At 42.0% G+C, this 23,388-nt stretch overlaps 1 protein-coding gene across 2 annotated transcripts in view; it reads left to right on the forward strand.

The window, feature by feature from the left end:
- LOC146389570 (uncharacterized) overlaps positions 1–22,827 on the forward strand; it is a 38,136-nt gene extending 15,309 nt beyond the window's left edge. The window contains exons 2-8 of one of the 2 annotated variants that reach the window (XM_084910742.1): positions 11,585–11,932; positions 14,706–15,038; positions 15,131–15,229; positions 15,960–16,286; positions 21,183–21,509; positions 21,733–22,059; positions 22,134–22,827. In XM_084910742.1, coding sequence (XP_084766868.1) covers positions 11,585–11,932; positions 14,706–15,038; positions 15,131–15,229; positions 15,960–16,286; positions 21,183–21,509; positions 21,733–22,059; positions 22,134–22,225 — 1,853 coding nt within the window. In that variant the 3' untranslated portion in view covers positions 22,226–22,827. Of the gene's footprint in view, positions 1–8,322; positions 11,933–14,705; positions 15,039–15,130; positions 15,230–15,959; positions 16,287–21,182; positions 21,510–21,732; positions 22,060–22,133 lie in introns of those variants that run through there. The other variant, XM_084910735.1, reaches the window with a different exon arrangement.
- The last annotated feature ends 561 nt before the right edge of the window (positions 22,828–23,388 follow it).

A 23,388-nucleotide genomic window follows, 5' to 3' on the forward strand; every position in this document is an offset into this window, starting at 1 on the left:
CTCTCCGTGGTCATCACAGATCACCTCCCACACAGTAGACTCAAAACAGTGGCATCAACTGTTGATCCTCGGTTTAAGGACCTGCCCTTCTTGTCTGAAGCAGAGACCAGTGAGGCCTGTTCCAGACTGCTGAACACTGTGGTGGCTGTGATAAAGAAGGAAAAAAATGTAAGTAAATAAATGAATGAATTTCATTCCCCTCTGCAGGAGACATAGTAAATGCACAGAGAAGTGTCCTGAGAGCTGACTGTGTCAACCAGCTTGTATTCCTGCACAAAAATCTGGAAATTGAAAAATAAGCACTGAGAAAACACTATAACATGTAAAATGTCAGATTTGAGGATTATGGCTGACTTTTAAAAGAAGGAGGCGTTGCTGTCTTTGCAAGCCATGCATGGCACTACTAAAGGTGAGGATTTGTTGTTGTGGCATTGAACAAGTTTAAACTGCCATTTAAAAACTTGAGCGGGCTCACCACTGATGGAGCACCCACAATGGTTGGCACGCAGAAAGGATTGTCTGCATTAACCAAAAAAGAAATGACCTGTCTGAGTCTGGATGCAAGTAATTTAGTTGTATGCCACTCATACATCAAGAGAGTCTGTGTGCACATTCCCTGAAGCTTAACACTGATGAAAACCGTTGTGTCTACCACAAACTTCATCACAAGCAGAGGGCTGAATAACCATCAGTTCAAGGAGCTACTCAGTGAGCTGAGTACAACGGATCTGGTTTATCAATGCAAAGCCTGGCAGAAAAGAAAAAAAAGTTCTCCTGTTTTATTCCCAGCTTCATAGAATGTGCAGTCATTTGAGTTTTTAAGCTTTAATCTCAGCAATTACTTCCATATGGATACATTATTCTTATATGATTTGCTTAGCCTTTGCTGGAGCAGGGAATTGTAAATAATCACATCTTATTTTTTTTTTACAATCCTGAGAGAAGAATCTTTGAACAGTATAACTTCTCTTTAAGGAGGAAGCAATATTCTTTGGTAATTAAGAATTTATTATTCCATTTGTTATCAGAGATGTGGTAATTATGACTAAAGAGTGTCTATAATCCAGGTATAGCTACTGAATAAAATAAAGATTCTTTAATTGCAATGATGAGAATTTTTAAATTTATAACACAGGTGAATATAATAGGATGCTGAGGAGTAGTAGACGGTATTTTCAGAATATAGTGATGTCTGGTTTTCTGATTAATCTTTGATTAATTTATCTGCGATGTCCAAAGAATGCGATCAAGGAGTGAAAGACATTCATTTCAGATAAGAGAATTCTTCTAAATACAGATACTGTAGGTTCAACATAGTTTTATCCAGAGGCAGGAAGTAACGAAGTACAAATACTCTGTTACTGTACCTAAGTACAATTTTCAGGTATGTGTACTTGAGTATTTTTTTTTTCTGACTGCTTTTTACTTTTACTCTCTACATTATTAAACAAATATCTGCATTTTTCTACTCCTTGCATTTTCAAAACAGGCTTGTTACGTTTGGTTTTTAGGGGAGTTATTATTTCGTCACTGCAAGCCTCCAAACATGAAACCGATTTGAGCCTAAACAGAAACACATGAAAGGAAACCCTGTTCATTTATTAATCAGAGGATGTAACTTAGAGAGATGACGTGTGCAAAATTCAGGTGTTAAAAGTGGGCCTGTTTTTTTGTTTTTTTTTGGGGGGGGGGTTGCCACAACACCTGAACGACTGCAGATATCCATAAGTTGTGATTGTGGTACTTTAGCATCTAGCTAGCCATACCAGGGTTCTACAGTGCAACCAATTTGGTCACATATGGGACCTAATTTCTCAATGGTGTTACTCAATTGTGTTAAAAAAATCCTGGGTCACACTGGGGCGACCAGCCGTTCAGTACAAAAAAAGTCTCTGCAATTCTGAAAGTGTCTGTTTGGTCAACAACGGACAATCTTTAGGGGTGTCCAAATTCATAGGCTGCATCCTTCGGAGGACCCGGCCTTTGCGGTCTACCTGGGCTGGGTCCTCAGGAGGCCGGGTAGGCCGGAAGTGAGTGGCTGTGAAATAGGATGGTCTAGCCCAGCGGTCCCCAACCTTTTTTGCGCCACGGACCGGTTTATGCCCGACAATATTTTCACGGACCGGCCTTTAGGGTGTCGCGGATAAATACAACAAAATAAAACTAGTACCGGTACCGAAAAAATGAAGATTTATTCATAACACACGTGAAAAGACCCAGGAAAATCGAGTTAATGATAAAAACAATAACAAAATAACGCTGAAAACCCTGAAAACCATACATTTCACACCTGAGCCTCAACTCGCGCGGCCCGGTACCAAACGACTCACGGACCGGTACCGGTCCGAGGCCCGGGGGTTGGGGACCACTGGTCTAGCCTTCAGATTTGCGTCACCAGCTGTCTCGGTGGAGTTTAATAAACTCGGCCGTCTGCTCCTTGCTATCTAAAATATAACAGGACATTGGAGCATAGATAGCACAGACGTTAAGGCTGCGAGGCCTGATTGCGGGTGCCGCTCAGGTGCGTCCCCTAAGCGGCACTGCAGACGACGCCCCGCCACACACATTAACCAGGTAAAATACATATTTAGTAGGGGTGCAACAATACTCGTATCGATATTGAACCGTTCGATACAGTGGTTTCGGTTTGGTACGCATATGTATCAAACAATACAAATTTTTTTTATTTATTTTATCAACTTTTCTTCTGACGATGCTTTCTCTGCTGAGCGCTCAGTGGATCTGCGTTCGACTACTCTGCCTAGGCTGCACTGTCGAGTGCAGATCCACTGAGCGCAGCGCAAGCTAGCAAGACAGAAATTAAACTCGTTGCAACATGGCAAATTGAACCTCCCCCACCCTCATTCAGATCTGGCGTTTGGAACTATCTTGGTGTTCATGTGAGCATGACCCTGATAGTAAGCGCGTCATGGACAAAAGTAAACCAGTATGTCGGATGTGCCACGCAATGCTCAATTGGTGGGAACTAGTGCGTTAGCGCAGTTAGCTTGTTAACGTGTTGACGCCGTCCAGCCCCACACACGGGGCGATCCGCGGTAACTCGTTAACGGAGATTTGCCACATTATGGCGTTAATGCCATTTTAACGAGATTAACGCTGACAGCACTAGTGGGAACACAACGAATATAACTGCACATTTACGCCGACGTCATCCTAGTGCAAAGACAAGTGGAAGCAGACAAAAACAACAAGCACGCATGCTACAAACTTTACCCGAGTCATTTAGACAGCCCAGGATTCTCCTTATGGGGACCTGGTATGTTTAATATGCAGCTGAGAATATAGCCCAGAAGAAGCGTATAGTATAGCTTTTATTTTGGAAAGAGCCATTTCTCTGTAATAAACTCTCTTTTCCAAAGATGAGTGATTTCTCGATCTGATAGATTTTTTTTATTATTATTTTGTTATTTCAGCAACATTAAATTTAAAAACTGTACTTTTGAGTTAAAATATATATTTATAATTTTAATAAATGACAAATTAAAAAAGCATGAACATTTTTTGTATCGAAAAAATATCGAACCGTGACACCAAAGTATCGAACCGAACCGAACCGTGAATTTTGTGTATCGTTGCACCCCTAATATTTAGGCAGAATTTTGCAAATATCTATTTTTCATTTTTAGCAGCATAGTGCCTTTTTTCCAATTATTTTTTAAAAGTCAGGTCAAGGATCCAAAAGCCCAAAGGCGATATGAGGGTGGCGGCTCACAACAGTTTTTGTTTGCTACATGGATCATTTTAGTTCAGCTGGGTGTCTTTCCTTTTGTTATATTTCTTTAGGAGTTCAAAATGTGTTAATTACATAAATAACATGTAATTTTCTCTGTAGCACTTCATGGATTTCATAAGCAACACACCTTAGTTGTTCACACAAAGCATAAAGGTAAAAAACAATACATACAATGTTATCTTCATTTTAGATGTCAAAAAGTATTTGTGGCTCCCAGTGTTTTCTTTTGCGTGGAAGCCGGGTCCAAATGGCTCTTTGGGTCTTAAAGGTTGCAGACCCCTGGTCTAGTGTCTTAGTTTGGCTTTCTTGTATTCTCTTTAGTTTTCTGAGTATTTAGTTAGCCGCCCTCTGTGTCTCCCTGTTATTGTTCTGTGTTTCTTAGTTGCTCTGTCTCCCCTAGTCAAGTCTGCGTCTATGTTACATTTCCTGTTTTACTTTGAAGGTCTGTGTCCTACGTGAATGTATTGAGTTTCGCTTCCCTTGGGTCTCGTTATGTCCGATTTCTCCCAGCTGTGCTCCCCTTCTGTGTCTCATTCAGCCGAAACATGACACCGAGCTTCCCTCGGGTCCTCTTAATTGTTGTGACGCGTGTTAGAAACGCAGAGAGGTGCGCTCAATTTGCCATACGGAGCAGCGCGAGTAAAGCACGAGGGAGGTGCTAATAATCGGCTCAGTCATTTTTAATGATTGTTGAAAGCCCAGATCGTAATTTAGATAGCCAGATAACACACATAAATTAGTTAAACTGCAGCAATGTCTTAAAGACATAAAGATCTGGATGGCCGCTAACTTTCTGCTTCTTAATTCAGATAAAACTGAGGTTATTGCACTCAGCCCTGAAAATCTTAGAAATATGGTATCTAAGCAGATTCTTACTCTGGATGGCATTACCTTGGCCTCCAGTAACGCTGTGAGGAACCTTGGAGTGATTTTTGACCAGGACATGTCCTTCAATGCACATATTAAACAAATCTGTAGGACTGCTTTCTTCCATTTGCGCTACATCTCTAAAATAAGAAATATCCTGTCTCAGACTGACACTGAAAAACTAGTTCATGCATTTTTTACTTCTAGGCTGGACTACTGTCATTCATTATTATCCTAAAAACTGGATGTCCTAAAAACTCCCTGAAAAGCCTTCAGTTAATCCAAAATGCTGCAGCAAGAGTACTGACAGGGACTAGAAAGAGAGAGCATATTTCTCCTGTTTTGGCTTCCCTTCATTGGCTTCCTGTTAAATCCAGAATTGAATTCAAAATCCTGCTCCTCACATACAAGGTCTTAAATAATCAGGCCCCATCTTTATCTTAATGACCTTGTAGTACCATATCACCCTATTAGAGCACTTTGCTCTCGCTCTGCAGGCCTACTTGTTGTTCCTAGAGTATTTAAAAGTAGAATGGGAGGCAGAGCCTTCAGTTTTCAGGCCCCTCTTCTGTGGAACCAGCTTCCAGTTTGGATTCGGGAGACAGACACTATCTCTACTTTTAAGATTAGGCTTAAAACTTTCCTTTTTGCTAAAGCATATAGTTAGGGCTGGACCAGGTGACCCTGAATCCTCCCTTAGTTATGCTGCAATAGACGTAGGCTGCCGGGGATTCCCATGATGCATTGAGTTTTTCCTTTCCAGTCACCTTTCTCACTCACTATGTGTTAATAGACCTCTCTGCATTGAATCATATCTGTTATTAATCTCTGTCTCTCTTCCACAGCATGTCTTTTATCCTGTCTTCCTTCTCTCACCCCAACCGGTCACAGCAGATTGTCGCGCTTCCATGAGCCTGGTCCTCCATGAACTCTGGCAGAACCAGGCTCAGGGAGGGGCGGCCATCTGCTGCGACCGGTTGTGCAGGTCCAACTTAGTGAAAAGGGTGACCCCCTGAAAGAGTTCAAAGGCAGATGTTAGCAAAGGCAGCGGGTACTTATTTCTCAAAGTGATCTCATTAAGATACCGATAGTCTATACAAGGCCTTAAACTCTTGTCTTTCTTTTCTACAAAGAAAAACACAGCAGCAAGAGGTGAGGAAGAGGGCCGGATAATTCCAGCGGCGAGAGATTCGGTGATGTATTTTTCCATTGCCTCACGTTCAGGTTGAGAAATACTCTATGAACGGCTCGTCGGAAGGGGAGCGCCGGGGAGGAGGTTAGTTCCACAGTCATAAGGTCTGTGTGGGGACAGCGATAACGTGCAGTCTTTACTAAACACCCCCCGGAGATCATCATAGATGGGAGGGATGGAGGAAAGATCACAAGAATCAGGGACGGAGCCTGGATCTGAAGAACTGATAGGCGGTGTAGCGGCATTTAAGCAGGTCATGTGATACCCCTTCCCCCACCCCAAAACCTTAGCTGTCTTCCAATCTAGTGTGGGATTATGTTGTTGCAACCAGGGAAATCCTAATACCAATGGCGTGAGCGGAGCTTTAAACACAAACAAGTGTAAGGTCTCAGAATGATTGCCGGAGAGAGTTAAAGAAATAGGCTCAGTGATATGGAGTTCATAGCGATATGGTATTTGCGGCCGCAATAAGCACACTCTCCAGCCTCCCAGCGGCGGTGTCACACCTCTGGAGTTAATTTTGAGCGTCCTTGTTCCATGGGCTCCTCGCGTTTCCCCGAATCCTCTGATTCGCGACGGACTCCGCTTCCAGATGCTCCTCCTCCAGCTGCCATTGCACTTTGCTGCGGAGCTGTAGTTCCACGTGCTGCAGTTAGCCCGAAGGTGATTGTCAACCTTAATACATAAAGACATAACTTCATCCAAAGAATCGGGCAATTTTCTCATCTTCTTTTCTGTGCCTCTTTGCTGACTTTAAGAACGCCCATTTAGGATAGCCGCACGTTTTGAGTGCTTCCTTTACATGTGTGTGTTCCTTCTTTTTTCCTTCAGGCTTAGAGGGAACATGTTCTGCCCGGTGGTGTAGGGTCCTAATTACTCCAAGTTTGTGTTCCAGAGGGTGATGGAAGTCAAAGAGGAGGTGCTGGTCCGTGTGTGTGGGCTTCCGGTAAACTTCAATGTTGAGGTTGCCATTCTCTTCAATGTGCACAGCGCAGTCCAGGAAAGGCAAACAGTCGTCCTTTGTGTCTTCCCTGGTGAACTTGATATTTTTATCCACAGCGTTAATGTGAACAGTGAAGGATTCCACTTCTTGTGTCTTGATTTTGACCCAGGTGTCGTCTACATATCTGTACCAGTGGCTGGGTACTCTTCCTTTGAAAGAGCCAAGAGCCTTCCTTTCCACTTCCTCCATGTAAAGGTTGGCTACAATAGGTGACACGGGGGAGCCCATGGCACAGCCATGTTTTTGTCTGTAGAAGCCTTCATTGTATTTGAAGTATGTTGTGGTAAGGCAGAGGTCTAACAGTGTGCAGATCTGATCGGGTGTGGAGTTGGTCCTGTCTTCCAAGGAGCTGTCTTCTTGTAGTCGTTTTCTGACAGTCTCCACTGCCTCCGTGGTGGGTATGCAAGTGAAGAGAGAGACTACATCAAAGGACACCATGGTTTCATCTGGATCCAGGGTAAGTTTCTGGACCTTGTCAGTGAAGTCGGTGGAGTTCTTGATGTGGTGTGGGGTGTTCCCCACGAGACGAGCAAGGATGGTAGCAAGGTGTTTTGCAATGTTATAAGTGGCTGAGTTTATGCTACTGACTATGGGTCTGAGTGGGACAGCTTCCTTGTGGATTTTAGGAAGTCCGTAAATGCAGGGTATGGAATCCCCTGGGTAAAGGCGGTGATATGTGAGGCGGTCAATGATTTTGTCCTTTTCAAAGTCTTGAAGGCAAGCTATAACTTTCTTTTTGTAGCTGCCTGTGGGGTCTCGCTTTAAGTATAGATACCCCCCCCCCCCCCCCCCTCCCAAAATGCTTTGTTCCAGCTCCACTCTCCCCTACTCTGGCTCTAGCGCTGTTGCTGCCAGAGCACTGGTGGCTGAGACGCAGCGGAGTGGAGGTGTAAGTGCCTGACTTAAAACAGGACATATTAGCTGCATTTAACCTTCAGTTACTCTTTATATAGTTAGGTAGGAGTCAGACCATGTTTCTTTTTAGCTGAAAAACATTACACCAGGTAACCTGGGTGTAAAAAAAACTTGTTTTCCGGTGATGTTTGCTACCCTACAATTCGTCCTACACTGCAGTAAAATCAGCGACATTTGACTGTCCCGTTGCTCCCATTGAAATTTATACAGCCTATTTAAAATCTAAAACTTAAAATTGTCCATAGCCTGCTGTTGTTACCACCCTGTTTTAAATCGATACTAACTAGCTAACTGACCCAATGCCCATTAACCTTATAACTCCTGTTGTGTGTGTGTGTGTTTTGGGGCCACCCTGGGGCGCACACATGTCAGTGCACCCCAGGGTGGCTGTGGCTACAATGTAGCTTGCCAGCACCAGTGTGTGAATGGGTGGATGACTGGATGTGTAAAGCGTTTTGGGGTCCTTAGGGACTAGTAAAGCGCTATATAAATACAGGCCATTTACCAGTTTTTTTTGTACAGACAGACAGCCAGGTTCATAATGGATATAAGGAAGTTGGTTTTTTTTTTTTTTTTAAAAAAGGAGCCACGTTCAGGTAAAAGTGTAAAATCAAATGATCCGTCAATCAAGAATAATGTTGGATCAGTGTTTCAATATTTATATCTTTTATTAGATGTTCATGTGGTTTGGTTATTTGCTTGTTGGTTGAAAGTACACTGAGAGAGGACTTTTTGTTAGTGATCTTAATAGAATTTTTTCATATTAATGTAATTTATCATCTAATTGAATACAATCTATTTGTGTATGATTGTCAGTCCGAAGAGGGAGAGAGGAAAGAGGGGAATGTGAGGAGAAAGTACAAGGTCAGGAAGAACCAGGTAAGAAAACAGACAGGGAACAGTGACAGGCAAAACAGAAACTGTTAAACTGGCAAAGAAAAAAACCTGATTTTACTCACAATCTGGAAGTTGTGTTCTTCCTATATTAAAGCTGCTGTACAGAATCTGCAAAACAAACTGGGTTGAAACATTTTTGACCCTCTTTAACAACATTCCAACATAACATTATCATTGATTGGGGAGATTAAAATTAATGATATATTTTTATGTGGTTCAGCCACAACTCTACTAAAACCTCAGCCAGTAATAGGTAGGCCAACTTTTGGACCGTCCAGTTGTCTGTATGACTGCTGCAGTACGTGCATCACATTTGCACACTATCAAAAAGTGCCAAACAGCCCTGGTGGAGTGAGGAGCTGTAAAGAGAAGCAGATGCTCTGTTTATATTCTACAAATGTTTTAAGCTTGTTTCAAAGACTCTGTACAGCAGCTTTAAATGTTTTCCAAAAGCACACATACACTTATCAGTGTTTCTCAAACTTTTTACAGTGTGGACCACCTGATAAAAATGTCAAGCTCTCCTAAGGACCACTATGAAAGCATGAAACTCATAAATCTCACAACACAAAATTAGTATTATTAAATTAGTAAAATTAGTGTCTGCAGTAAAGATTTTTATTTGTAATAATTGATTCTGTTTTGGGAGTGTTTTAATGCATCTGTATTATATTATACATACACATTAAAAGTGAATCTCTGTCCAAAAAATGCACTCAGTTTACTTTTTACTCACTATGAGCATCATTCATTATTCTCCCCCAGTAATTAAGGTTAGGATATGTATTTTTTTATTCCAATCCATTTTTCTTTTGCAGCATTTAAATAACCTTTATCAGATTTGATGGTTTTGTTACAGACTTTTCAAAAAAGTGTTTTGCTTTTCTTTCACAAATGTGGGATTCAATTGTTAAAATGTACAAAACAGTGATGTCATGTTTTGAGACGAGGACCCAGGCACAGAGAGACTTGATGAATTTAAGATTCTTATGATTTATCTTGCCTGGCTGGGCAGCTCTCTGGGTGCTCAGCACCCCCAAAGCTCTAAATCTAGAATCGCCCTTGCCATCCACAATACGAGGTTAGTCATTAATATACTGAACATGGGAATAGAGGTAATGGTGCAGAAGTGGAGGAAGCAAGAAGAATGAGTTGAGTAAAGTTTGACTTATCTGTTTTGTTTTGCTTAATGCACCTTATAATCCAGTCCGCCTTATGTATGAAAACAGACCCCTTCATCGACAGTTCGCCTTATAATCCAACAAATACAGTATTTTTTAACAGTAGTATTTGTACTTCTACTTAACTACAGAATGTGTGTACTTTTGCCACCTATAGTTTTACCAAAATATGCTCAAAATTAAACTGTTTTCCATCTTTGGAGATCAGGATCCTGGGTATTTATGTGCATTTCTTGATCCCTTTTCTCCTGCCTGTCTCTTTGAACTATCTTAAGCCGTGAGTACTGATATTTCCATGTGCCTTTTATTTTATTGTGTGTTTACAAATGAAGTGGCCATTTGGTTTTAGGCCACAGCGCATGTGTCTGTCATGATCCAAGCAGGCAACCAGGGTTTTATTTTCAGATCATTAGAGACTGTTGTAATTAAGGTGTGCATGGATGAGAGTGAGTGTGGGCCCACCATAGTGTTTAATTATCTAGTTTTATTTGGTATTAGAAATTGTAGTGAATGAACAGTAATGAATACCACTTCATCAGTGGTACATATTAAAATAACACTAAAACCAATTGAATTAACTTATTTCCTTTATTTTGTCCTGAAATACGCCAACTAAAGTCAAACTGATGCATTTCAGATGAAATCCTTGTCTTGTGGTTTATGTACATAGTTCATATTTTGGGTTCTGAGCAGGTAATATCATGAGTAACCTAAACTGTAGAGACCCAGGCCCCGCTCACAATTACATGAGATGGGTGTGACACTTTTTATTTAGAGAACTGGAACCGCTTTAATTATGGTTGCAATACAGATATGACCGGGTCACGTCTCTCAGTGAAGAATTATCCTGAGCAAAATAGGATTTTTGGAGCACACCAACAGACTGGACAGTGTGGAGTCACCTGACAGCACACACAGTACTCTGCTCTAAAGGGAACAGTACATACTGGGGAAGCATTAACAGAATTAAAACACTAAAATAAAATAACTGACAGACCTTTCTGCTCCTGGTGGAATAGTTTTGCAGTTGCAGCCTTTTAGCCTTCGCCTCTTAGTAAATCTGTCTCTGAATAAGGGAATATTTCAGAAGAACAGTGCTCATCCCTCCTCACAGAAACAATGCTGAGCAGCAGTGAAGCTGATCTGGAGGCTCACAGAATCCCAACACCTTACTGAGACGCTTCATTCTGGGTTTTAAGTTCATTTATCACCAGTCCGTGTTTTCTCTTTTAAATGGTTTGTGTTAGCTGCAGTTTTTTGTATTTGTGATGAAAAACATGTTGGCTGTGTTCATGTGACTCATTCTGCCAGTTGGGGGTTTAGTTTGGTCTGTCTCAGAGAGATGGATCATGAGAGTACATTCAGTTCAAAGGGAACATGAGGTTTCAGTACAGCTCATCGTGATGGCAGGCTGTCACAGTGAACTCTTCAGAGGGAGCAGAAAACCTTCAGGTCCTCCAAAACATTTAACAAAGATGAAGATACAGCAGAGTTTAAAGGAAGTGCTTAGAAAATAAAGCAAAGACCAGGAAGAGTCACATTTTCCAACATTTTCTGTAAACTCAGTAAAATGCACCAAACTGAGGCTGGTTCATGAACACAGACACACTCAGTTTAATCTGTCAGGTGTTCACAGATTAAATGTTCAGATTTAATAAATAAATACATTAAATTTGAGTGTCTGACTGTAAAACTGGTCTCTCTGTCCTGCTGATAAATGTGGACTCTGAGACAAACCCACTGCATGCAGTTAATTTGTGTTTATGTGTCCTCAGTTTCCCAGCATGCCCTGGCTGTGGTGGTGGAGGTGAATGAGGGGGAAAGATCTGTCCTGCTGCCCTGTCAGTACTCAGGTTTTATACCTGAAGACCCCACAGTGATGTGGACTCGCTCTGATCTTGATCCCAAATCTGTCCATGTACGACGAGAAGGAGGAGACGATCTTACAGGGCAAAACCAGCGTTACAGCGGGCGCACATCAATGAGGTCTGATGCTCTGGACACTGGAGACTTCAGCCTCACTCTGAGAAAACCAACAAAGACTGACAGCGGCAACTACACCTGCTCTATCAGCGATGGGAGAGAAGAACTGAGACTGAGACATATACAGCTGCAGGTCAAAGGTCAGTCAGAACTCTGGGTGGGTTAGAGACTCCACATGGAGCCTGTTATCTATGTGACATCTCAGAGTAAGAGGTCAAACTGAAGGGAACGTTTTGTAAATTGTTGTGACTAACCTGAAAAACCAGCAGCAACATGTAGCTCAGAGCTAACCTCAGTGGAAACAGGATGTCTCTGCTACAACAGCTGCAGTCTTTACTGCATGTGCAGGGTTACACTCACAACATTTACACACTGTACACAGTGGAGAACATGAGCTCTCTAAGCCTCACTGCAGCTCACAGAGCAGCAGGAAGTGTCCTGATGTCGTACAGAGTCAGACTGGAGGAGCTGCTATGAAACGCAGACAGAGCAGAGATGGTTCATCATGTTTCATCCAGCTGGTCCTGATGTCACTGAGACTCTCAGGTTAATAACTGCTGTTTTAGGATATGTAGTGTAAATCATAGCAGGGTTCAGGTAACAGTGAGGGGACTGCAGACTTAATGGCATAAAACTGTAGGACTGATGTTTATATGTTGATATTGTTCTGCTTAAGATTTTATCTGTTACATTTCTCAACCATCATCTCAGACAGCTGCTGCCTGACGGAAACACTTGAAATAGTTTCGATAGACTAGACTTTCCTGTAAGTTCATTATACACAAACAAAGCATTTACTCATTTGAGAGACATTTGTAAAAAACTAAATAGAAAGCATCTTTTTCAGTGGACTGGCTGTCCCAGAGAAAAATCCAGTGAATATTTTATGAAACCATTCAAGAGTAAAAGCAAAAGATCCCAGACACCCTCTCTACTTCTAAGGTTAGACTCCAAACTTTCCTTTTTTGATAGCGATTATAGTTTTTACGCTTATAGGGCTATAGATAGAAACAATATGAATTTGGCCAACGGTAGAGATTTTGACTATAGCTCAATGCCAACTAAAGAGTCAAGTATAAGTCAATTAAGTACTGTATCTACATTTCTTTCATATATGCTGTCCAATAGAGGCTGAACCGTTTGAAGTCCGGCATCACTTGTGTCACTGCTCTGACTGCTGGTGGTTGAGACAGACAATGTATCTGTTAGACTTGGAGAGGAGGACTCTTCCACGTGTTGCTTCAGGACAGTCAAATCTGAGGGTGACAAATAAAAATATTAGAATATAAGGTATATACAATCAAAAACACAACAAAGATACCATTTATGCACACAGGGCCAGTAAACTGCACGCTTTGATTAAAGTACACTTTCTCCCAGGAGAACAGATGGTTATTTTGTATTTTATTATGGTAATATACAATTTACATACCACAAGGTGTGAGTGTCACATAGTGTATTAGGTCTGAGCAGTCGCGCAGCTTCCTGGATGATTGTGTTTCCAGGATGTCTGAAATGCATGTGATAAATCCAACTTACTGTTGAGCCATGAAAACAGCATTTTGTGATTGTTACCACAGGATGTTAGACAAATTAAAAATGTTTATTTAAGAGTAACTGTACAAATCAAATCCTTCAAAATCTATCAGAGCATATATTTACTTACCTTCAGCTGTATAGGTGACAAAACACACCTCTTTGACTGTTGCAAGTTCAGGAAAGACATCCTCATCCACCTCTATACCCTGCTCATCTGTGACTTTCAGTGCTGCATTTTCTGGTATGAGAAACTTCTGCTGCACTGAAGTAAAATCATCACTCAGTTACTAACAACATTATCATTTCCTCTTTAATGACTTAGCACAAACCATAACTTACCTGCTCTCACAAAATCTGTGTAGCTGACTTCTTCCAATTTTGCATATTTCTTTGTCTCTCTGTGTTTTACTTTTATCAACATCTTCGCCACCCACGGAAAAAACTACCTTTACTAATGTGAAACACAACACAAGAAGAAAAGGTTGTTTATGGTAACTTTATGTAAACTGTGTATAACTTAATCAATAAACACTTTCTTACATTGAGTTAGCCTGTCCACACTAAATATTGCTTAAAATCTATTTAGCTAGGCTAGGTTTAGCAGACAATGTGACCGCATGTTTGCCGTGTCCTTGTCTTTACAGTTCTGGAGACAGGGTTGTGTGCATATTTCAGTGTGCAGCAGGACTAACTAACTGATGTTAATGGTACCTCAACATCTCATCAGTGCAGGCTGCACCTCTCTTTGGTTAAATACGGCCATTACCATGAGTCTAAACAGAATATTACTGTAGTTAGCTAACGTTAAATTAAACGTTAGTGTTAAAATTAAGAAATAGAAATAAACGTTTTCATTGACAACGTGAAATGTGTATCTTAAAATACAGTAAGATAAGTTAGTTAGCTAACTTTTGACTAGCGTTAGCCTAGCTGCTATCTCCAAATCAGCATAACATACAGAAAACACATTTAGTGCTAGTTAGTTAACTTTATATTTTACTTATGCATACATGCAACCAAATATATACAAATAACATCACTACACTCTCAGAAAATCCCAAAGTAAATAAAGTATTTTTACCTCCTACATGTCGGAGTCCAAGAAAGAAACACAGATAGGCGCGGTAACGGTCGACAGACAAACAACACCAGCAATGTGTTGAATTAGACTCCTTAGCACCCAGTGAATGAACACCTAAATATTACACCGCTTTAGAGTACTCCCCAACACTGACTGTAGTATAAGGTGAAAAATAAACTCCAGGATATTTAACTCCAGAGATTTGCTGTGTAGATACTCAGCCGTGCTTCAGTTACCATCAGTGTGACTGCTGCTGCTTCTACACCTGATACTGTGGTTTATTGTCCTCTCAGACCACCAGGTGGAGGTGGAGGTGGAGGAAGGCTCAGAGTCTGTCATTCTGCCTTGCAAAACTACAGCTGACCTGCCTCAGGACACCAGAGTGGAGTGGACTCACTCTGACCCTGAACTGATGGTGGTTCATGTGTATCCAAACAAAAGTAACCACCTGGATGACCAGGACAGTTTTTACAGAGACCGAACAAAGATGAACAAAGACCTGCTGAGAACTGGAGACCTCAGTCTGACCCTGAAATACCCCACAGAGAGAGACAGTGGAGGATACATCTGCACCATCTACAGGGACAAAGACATCCTGAGACAGAAAGTAGTGCTGCAGGTCAAAGGTCAGAGATGTAGAAAAACACCAGGTGTTAGTGGAGGAAATTGAGGTCAATGTTCAGCAGTCATGTTGATATTGTTTTATGTTTCTCCACAGAACCATTTCCATCCTGGGCCACAGCTCTCCTGGTTCTCCTTGTTCTTCTTGGGGTTTCTGGAGGTCTTTTATTTTATTTCCGGCACTATTTCATGTCAGGTGAGTGTCTCCTACTACACTACCCATAATGCCGATGGTCAGCAGGTGTCCTCTGGTGGCTCCTTGACTGTGGCTCACACAAACTTGTTCCAGAAGCTGAAAGAGTTGAGAGTTACAAACAGCTGATACAGAGAGCTGAAGAGAAACTTCCAGGTTTGTTCCAGAAGTCAGAAAACCTCCTTCAGACTCAGTCATTGATCAGTGAAACAGCTCCACAACATGACTTTACTAAACAGTGTGTGTGCTTCACTGCATTGATCTGACACAGAGGCTGCACGTGTACTTTATTTATGCACGTAAAAGTCTCACTGGGATTAAAATCTCTTTTACAAGAGAGACCAGCGGAGGGCAGCAGAAGTTACAATGAAAACAACCAATACAAGTGAACAGAAACGTGAATAATGTATAATAACTTTACATTATGTTGTAGAAAACCAAGTATAATGTCAGCAGAAATGGTGACCTTTCTGTGAAAGTCCATGCCTAAGTTTTCTATGTGAAGAAAACTCCTCATTTACACCAACAAACTGGAATCTATCAGATATGATTCAAAGCATTGTAATAAATTTCCTTTAATAACTCTGGTGTGTTCTAGTGTTTGCAGTAAAATGTTGTGGTCTACACTGAGGTCTAACAGGACAAGCACAGAAATAAGTCCTCTGTAACAGGTCATAAGGAGAACATTAGTAACCTTCACTACAGCTCATGTTGTGCTTTGTTGTCCTCTCAGTCCGCTGGGTGGAGGTGGATTCAGGGGTGGAGTCTGTCCAGCTGATCTGCAAAACCACAGTTTGCCTGCCTAAAGATGCTAAAGTGGAGTGGAAGGACAAAAACAACAGGAAGGTCCACATGTATGAGAACGGCTCTGACCAGCCTGAAGAACAGGACGATAAATACAAGAACCGAACAAAGATGAAGAGAAACTTACTGGAACCTGGAGACCTCAGTCTAACCCTGAAATACCCCACAGATGGAGACAACTCCACCTACACCTGCACCGTCTACAGCAGGGAGGGAAACATCCTGATGGAGAAACAAGTGAATCTCACTGTCAGAGGTCAGTGCTGTAGATACAGGTCAAAGGTCAGAGGTCAGACTCATGATGGTGGTTCAGTCTCAGTGGCTCCATCCAATAATGTTACAGTGTTAGCATGTCTGATGTTTGTGGCTGTTTTGGTTTTTATTTGATTTCCAGCCAAATGTAAAAGCTTCATCAGATGAACTGTAGGAGCAAAGTTCATGTGTGAGACTTCATCTGAAAAGTAACATCTTCTAGTTTCTGAACATGTGTTTGTTTAGCATGTGGCTAAAACACAGGCTAAGCTAAGTCAGTTCAATTATCAGCAAAAACCTTCTTTGGTCCTCATCTATAATCAGTCATATCTGAGTCACAATAACTAGAAGATGATTTCTAGCAGAAGTGTGAAAATCTCCACATCCTTTCTCCATGTTATCATCCAAAGCTGTGTGAAGTTTCAGAGCTCTGCAGCTAACAGAGACTTTCAGTTTCAGAAGTGACATCATCCCACCTGAGGCTTTGATTCAAACAATAAAAGAACTAAACTGCTGAGTAGAGAAAAGATGGGTTTACTAAAACAGAGTATCAGATGTCAGGTCAGGTAATGTCTTCATTTAATCCAGTAACAAACCAAAGGTTCCAGATTTGAGCTTCTTGAAGTCCTGTTATTAAGTCTGTTCATCATTTTCATTTCATTTGATAACTTCTACCAATAACAACCAATTATTTTCAAGCTGAGAGATTTAGTGTGAAAACCAGAAGAAGGAAATGATGCTGTGCAGTATATTTGTGGAAAACAATGACGAGGCTAAAATCAAAATCACACACACGTGAAAATAAACACAACATTTGTGGGTAAATACACCAGGTGGAACATTTATTTGATGCTTTAGCTGCTACTTGTGATACTAAATGTTTGCAGTCGTGCTTCATGGTTACTGAACGTAAAACAACACAAACACTGCTGATTGTTGGTTTGTGTGTTATTTGTGTTGTGTTCAGGTGACTATAGAAAGACTAATAACACAAATATTATGGATGAACACGTTTCCTGGGCTGTTTCAGGTTTTCCATACAAACACTTGATGTTTGGTAGTTCCAGGTTCAACATGGTGCATCGATATATCCAGCGTCCCTCTTCTGCACGTTTGCTGTTCATCAGTCTCAGCCTTCCTCTCTATCTTTGTCCTGTAGACTCCTCAGCCTGAGCTGTCCCTGTCACCCACTCATTTCCATCCTTTCTATTCTGCTCACTTGTTCAAATCTTCTACTCTGCCACCTCCAGGTCGCCTCCTGTCTTTGTGTCATGTCTCCATCATCACAGCCTCACTAGGCTGTAAAGCTTCATGTTGACTTTAGCTGCTGTCCTCATGTCACAGATCACACCTGATACATGTGTGCACCCACTCCATCCTGCTATACTGTCACTTCACCTCTTTTGGACTTTGCTGCTTTGTATGGAGGACTTCATGTATTTAAACTGATCCACCATCACCACCTCGACTCCTTCATCTTCACTGTCGTATCTCCAGCTTCTTCACACACACTCTTCTCTTCAGAGCATACCTCCACCTCTCCAGGCTCTCTTCCACCCACCTGCTTCCTGCTCTCACTACAGATCACAATGTCCTCAGCAAACAGAGCTGCTGAGACTCCTGCCTGAGCTCATCTGCCAGCCTGTCCATCAGCACTGCTAACAAGAAGGGGCTCAGAGTGGATTTCTGATGTAATCCCAGCCCCAGCAGGAACCCATCTTTCCCTGCTACTGCAAACCTTCCCACTGTCTCTCTGTCCTCATACATGTACTGCACCAACCATTGTTTCCATGCACACAGAAACAGTGCAGCTCCTCCTGACCTTCTCGGTACATCTGAAGTGCTTGTTCTTGTCATGAAGCTGCTGCTCACACGTCACTCTTCCACCTTCTCAACACACTCTTTACATGTCAGTACATTTACACCTCTATCTGTCATCACACTAACCTGCTGTAATCCTTTCAGCTGGAGCTTCTTTGTAGACACGTCCCTACATTGCAGCCTGATTACAATGCAGACAGTCGGCTACAGTGTGGCTGGATTTCCTTTCTTAGCGTCCTTTGCTATAAAATACCAGGATGTTAGGCTGAGGCTGAGTCGCTCCATAATATGAGCCGCGGCCCGGAAAGTACAAAGATGGAATATTGTTTGTTGCTCTGGAAATTTCCCATGAAATAACCCAGCACTTAAAATGACTGACGCTGTACTTAAATGTACTTACAGTGTAGTTATTTTATTCTTTCTGTACAAAACCTACTTGTTACACAAACTTACAGGTAACTACAGGCTACTTGAGCCTTATTTGCAGTAGGGCTGCCACAAACGATTATTTTGATAGTCGACTAGTCACCGATTATTTTTGCGATTAGTCAACTAATCAGATCATCATCCATTGTACGTAAAACGTACAGCTTATTGCACCAGCAGCATCTGCTCTTATATAACTATCATTAGCTTACAGCTTTAAGTGTTTAAGGTATGTGCTAACTAAAAATAAAGGCAAGATGATAGTTTATTAAATTTTAATGAAATCTGCAGATTGTTTGGTGAAGTTTAATAAACTCCTTGCTATCTAAAATATAACAGGACACCGGAGTAAATTCTCGAGCATCTCACACTTCTGATAATCAGTTGTCTGCTTGACGTTTATTCAGCTGTGTAAAAACTATAACTTTAATCTCAGCCAAACCGATTTACTCAGGAACAAATAAAATACTAAAAAAAAGCCAAACAATAACATTTTTAAGTTATCTAAGTGACTCATATATGTTTAACCTGAGTAGCGAAAGACGGCGGTGGGTTTGAAAACAATTTGCCGGGAGTCCGGTGTTCTCACGGCTGTAGTGAGCCTTGCTCCCGGCTAACTATCGAGCTAGTGGGTAACAGACGTCTCCGAAAACGTCGGAGCGCTTTTGAAAATATGTGGTGTCTTGATAAACTGAGCAGATATTTGAGGTTTACACAGCTACATTCTCGCCTGAAAATATATTAAACGTTTATTTTGTGACCCAGAAAGAATAATAAGAGTAATATTAAAACTAACTAGTTGCCGCCATTGTTGGAAACTGAGCTGGTCTGCGCTATGAATTCTGGGACAGAGCTACTTCTTCTTCGGGGTTTAACGGCAGCTGGCATCCTTGTACATGCAGTGCTGCCATCTTCTGTTTCAGTCCGTTATTACACTCTTAAATCCTACTACTTATTCCTGCGTCTTTTGGGATCTTACAAAGCTTCAAACGACGTGTCGACTATTAAATCAGTCGTCGACGATTTTGATAGTCGACGTAATCGTGACTAGTCGACTAATCGTGGCAGCCCTAATTTGCAGGTGGTGTTATAAAGTGTTACTGAAACAGCTGCTGACCAAAGTGATGCACATTTAAATGAGTCAAAGTCCTGAAATAATTCAACAGATTAAAAACAAACATAAAATGAGAAACCATGAGTGAAACAAACAGTATGGTGGTGCTGATCATTGTTGCCTCACAGCAACAAGTTCCTGAGGTCATTTCCACCACCTGAGTGGGGCCTTTCCCCCGACACTCCTCTCTGTGTGCTGTGAGTGTCTCTCTGTGTTAGCTGGGATAAGGAGAAGAGGAAGAGGATGGAGGGTGTTGAAGGTCTCTAATGTTGCGTGGGTCTTTGTTCCACAGTTTAGGAGCAGCTGCAAAGCCCTGATCTCCTCTGTGTTTGAACCTGATCTGGAGACAGTGAGAACCAATAACTGAGGGCAAAATAAGGACACTGAAACTAAAAGCAGTCTACAGGGACGACTTTATGTTACAAACACCAAAGCATGAAGCACTGGTGCAGCTGACTCACACAGACTCTCCTCCACACTGTCCTCAGTTATAAAGTGCTTTACAAACACAAACATTATGACTAACAGCTGGATTTTCCTGTTTCAGTGCAGCGAACTAACAATGAGCCAACAAGGCCTCACGTAACATCAGTCAGTGAGAGTTTCACTGTTGCAGCAGCTCTGTTCACTCACACTTATTAATATTAATGCTCATTACAAATGTTACAGCAGCTGATGCACAAATCTTTGTCTGTGTTAATAAAGTTGGATCAGTTCAAATAGTTTGTTGCTCTGCACTTGAAAGCAGCAGTTTTTCTAATGCACCACCTTCATGTTTCCTTCATATTTGAATCCCCCTGTAGATACTGACAGGTAACCATGTCACACAGAGCTCAAGCCTTTGAATCCAGCTGTGATTGTTGATTTTCTATTGAATGGACTTTTTCAAATCCAGCTGTAGGCCTGTGTTTGTGAGCTCATTAACAGCTGTTTATTTAGAGATACGTGGTCCTCACAGGACAGCCACTACAAACATATGATTTTATAGAATATGATGCATTACTGCAGATTCAACACAATAGAAAGGATTTGAAATGAGCTCAGCCTTAAACATGTGCAGCAGTAATATTGATCCATAGACACTGATGGGAACATTTTTCTGCACAATAAGTACTTTGACTTTTCATACTTTATGTACAATTTGCCAGTACTGCAGTTTTGTGTGTAGTGAGGTGTTTTCATGGTGTTTTCTTGGTGCTTTTACTAAAGGAACGCTTCTATCAAATTCTTCCAAATGTTGTCAAACTGAGCTGTGTGATGAAGTGAGTGTGATAGAAACACTCAGACTGTGTTTCTCTGCTTCATCAAGTCAAATCTGGTCCTCAGAGACTGAATAAAGTCCTGTCCCACTAACAGCAGCTCCAACAGTCTGTTCACTGCTTTCTTCCTGTCAGTCTTCATCTTTCTGCTGCGTCTCCTCTTCACACTGACCACTTTCTATCTAACAGTGAGCTCCCAGTGAAGCAGCAGCATTCAGCCTGTTAGAGTCAACACAAATGTCTCCATCCAAGCTCATGTTGTGCTTTGTTGTCCTCTCAGTCCCCCAGGTGGAGGTGGATTCAGGGGTGGAGTCTGTCCAGCTGCCCTTCACACTTCACCTGCCTGAAGACGCTAAAGTGGAGTGGAAGGACGATACCATATATGACAGGAAGATCCACGTGTATGAGAACGGCTCTGACCAGCCTGAAGAACAGGACCAAGATTACAGAGACCGAACGAAGATGAATGAAGACCTGCTGAAAACTGGAGACCTCAGTCTGACCCTGAAACACCCCACAGACTGGGACAACTGGACCTACACCTGCAACGTCTACAGCACGGAGGGAAAAATCCTGTTGAATAGAAAAGTGGAGCAGAAAGTCAGAGGTCAGTGCTGTAGATACAGGTCAAAGGTCAGAGGTCATGTACGAGTTTATTCTCTAAAAGCTTTTAGTTTTGAATCTATTTTCAGTTCATTCAAATAAAATAAATTCTTTGATGAGGCGCCACTCCATCGCTTCATTTAGTGCAGAACAAGAGTCACATGATGCTGCTCTGTGAACACCAATCACACTTTGTACAGCTCATGTTGTGTTTGTTGTCCTCTCAGACTGTCAGGTGGAGGTGGAGGAGGGGGCGGAGTCTGTCCAGCTGCCCTTCAAAACCACACAAAACCTGCCTGGAGATGCTGGAGTGTTGTGGTGGAACATCAGTTCAAACAACAAGGTCCACGTGTATAAGAACGGCTCTGAGCAGCCTGAAGAACAGCACCAGGTTTACAGAGACCGAACGAAGATGAATAAAGACCTGCTGAAAACTGGAGACCTCAGTCTGACCCTGAAACACCCCACAGAGAGAGACAGTGGGAAATATGTGTGTAATGTCGTCAGGAGCATATGGATCATCAGACAGAAAACAGTGCTGCTCAACGTCAAAGGTTTGTTTGTTTATCCGTGTGTGTGTGTGTGTGTGTGTATGTGTGTGTCTGACTGTCTTGTGTCTCCTCTGCAGGGAGAGTTCAGGTCCAGGATCAAACAGGGGACATCAGGAACAGAAGCAGCTCCATTGATCCGACTCCTCTGATGGCTGATCAATCAGTTTGATCTGTGTGTTCTTTGATTATTGATCAGTGATGTCAGAGTGGAGTCAGTGTGATGTTGTTGTTGTGTGTTTGAGACTTTTAGTGTCCATGAAGGTCTCTGCTGCCGTAGATCCTCTGAACTGTGACAGAGGTCTCACTCTGGAGGAAACTCTCAGCACTTTCCAGCAGCTCCTCCATCATGGAGGACGTTCCCTCACTGTAACAGGTGGAGGAGAGAGGAGAGGAAGCACAGGTGGATCCTCTGAGGAAGAGGAGCGTTCCTACAAACCATATGATCACATGACCAGAGGGGCGTGGCCTTCAGTGGTAGTAATAAAGGAACAGTCCACATGTTCCACTTTGAAGGCTCATCTCCAACAAAGCAGACCTGTGATCACTTTGACTCAGTATGATGGATTGTTTGGATTTGTCTTTGTTTCTCTGGCTTTTCTTGTGTGTCTGTGTGTCTTTGCATGTTGGATAGAGTCATGTGACCTGCCCAGGGACTACACATGGAAATGAGCAGTTTAGCTCAAATCTGGCAGGTTTCCATCTTCTGTTTTTATCCTGATGTCCATGAACATGAACACTGTCCCTGTCAAATAAATCCACATACAAAGATCAGATCTACTGAGCATCATCAGCGTGTCAGCCGCTAACTGCATCTTCAAATAAATAAATGTGTCTGATCAGCGGTGATAAGAGGAGAGACGCTGAGTGAGTGAGTGAATTCTTCTTGGCTTCATTTTTCCTTCCAGTCTGAAAAAACTTCCATTTAATGATTTTGGAGAAATATGAGACATTTGAAGACCTTCGTTTATTTGAATATCAGAGTTTTTAATGAGCCACAGCAGCCCTGAATAAACACTTGAATTACTGTCTGAGCTGCTGCAGTTTCCTGCTGCGTCCACTGGGTGTCAGTAAAGCTGCAGGTGTCTCACCTGTGAGTCCACCTGTGGGGAAACATCCAGCTGCTGGTTCTGCCTCCAGCTGAGGAAACACTTCATTCCTTTTATTGCTGATCTCTCTTTCTGAATCCACCTGAACTCGTCTGATCCTGGAAACCTTTCACTTTCCTTCCTTGCTGTCTCCGTCTGTCTTTCACTTTCACATTGGTTGGTTCCTCTCTGAATCTCTCCTCTTATCTGTGAACATTCATGAGGAAAAAGCAGAATCAGTTCAGGC

The sequence above is a fragment of the Perissodus microlepis genome, chromosome 3 (genome assembly GCF_051167445.1).
Source record: "Perissodus microlepis isolate ML-2025 ecotype Zambia chromosome 3, ASM5116744v1, whole genome shotgun sequence".
Lineage (NCBI taxonomy): Eukaryota > Metazoa > Chordata > Actinopteri > Cichliformes > Cichlidae > Perissodus > Perissodus microlepis.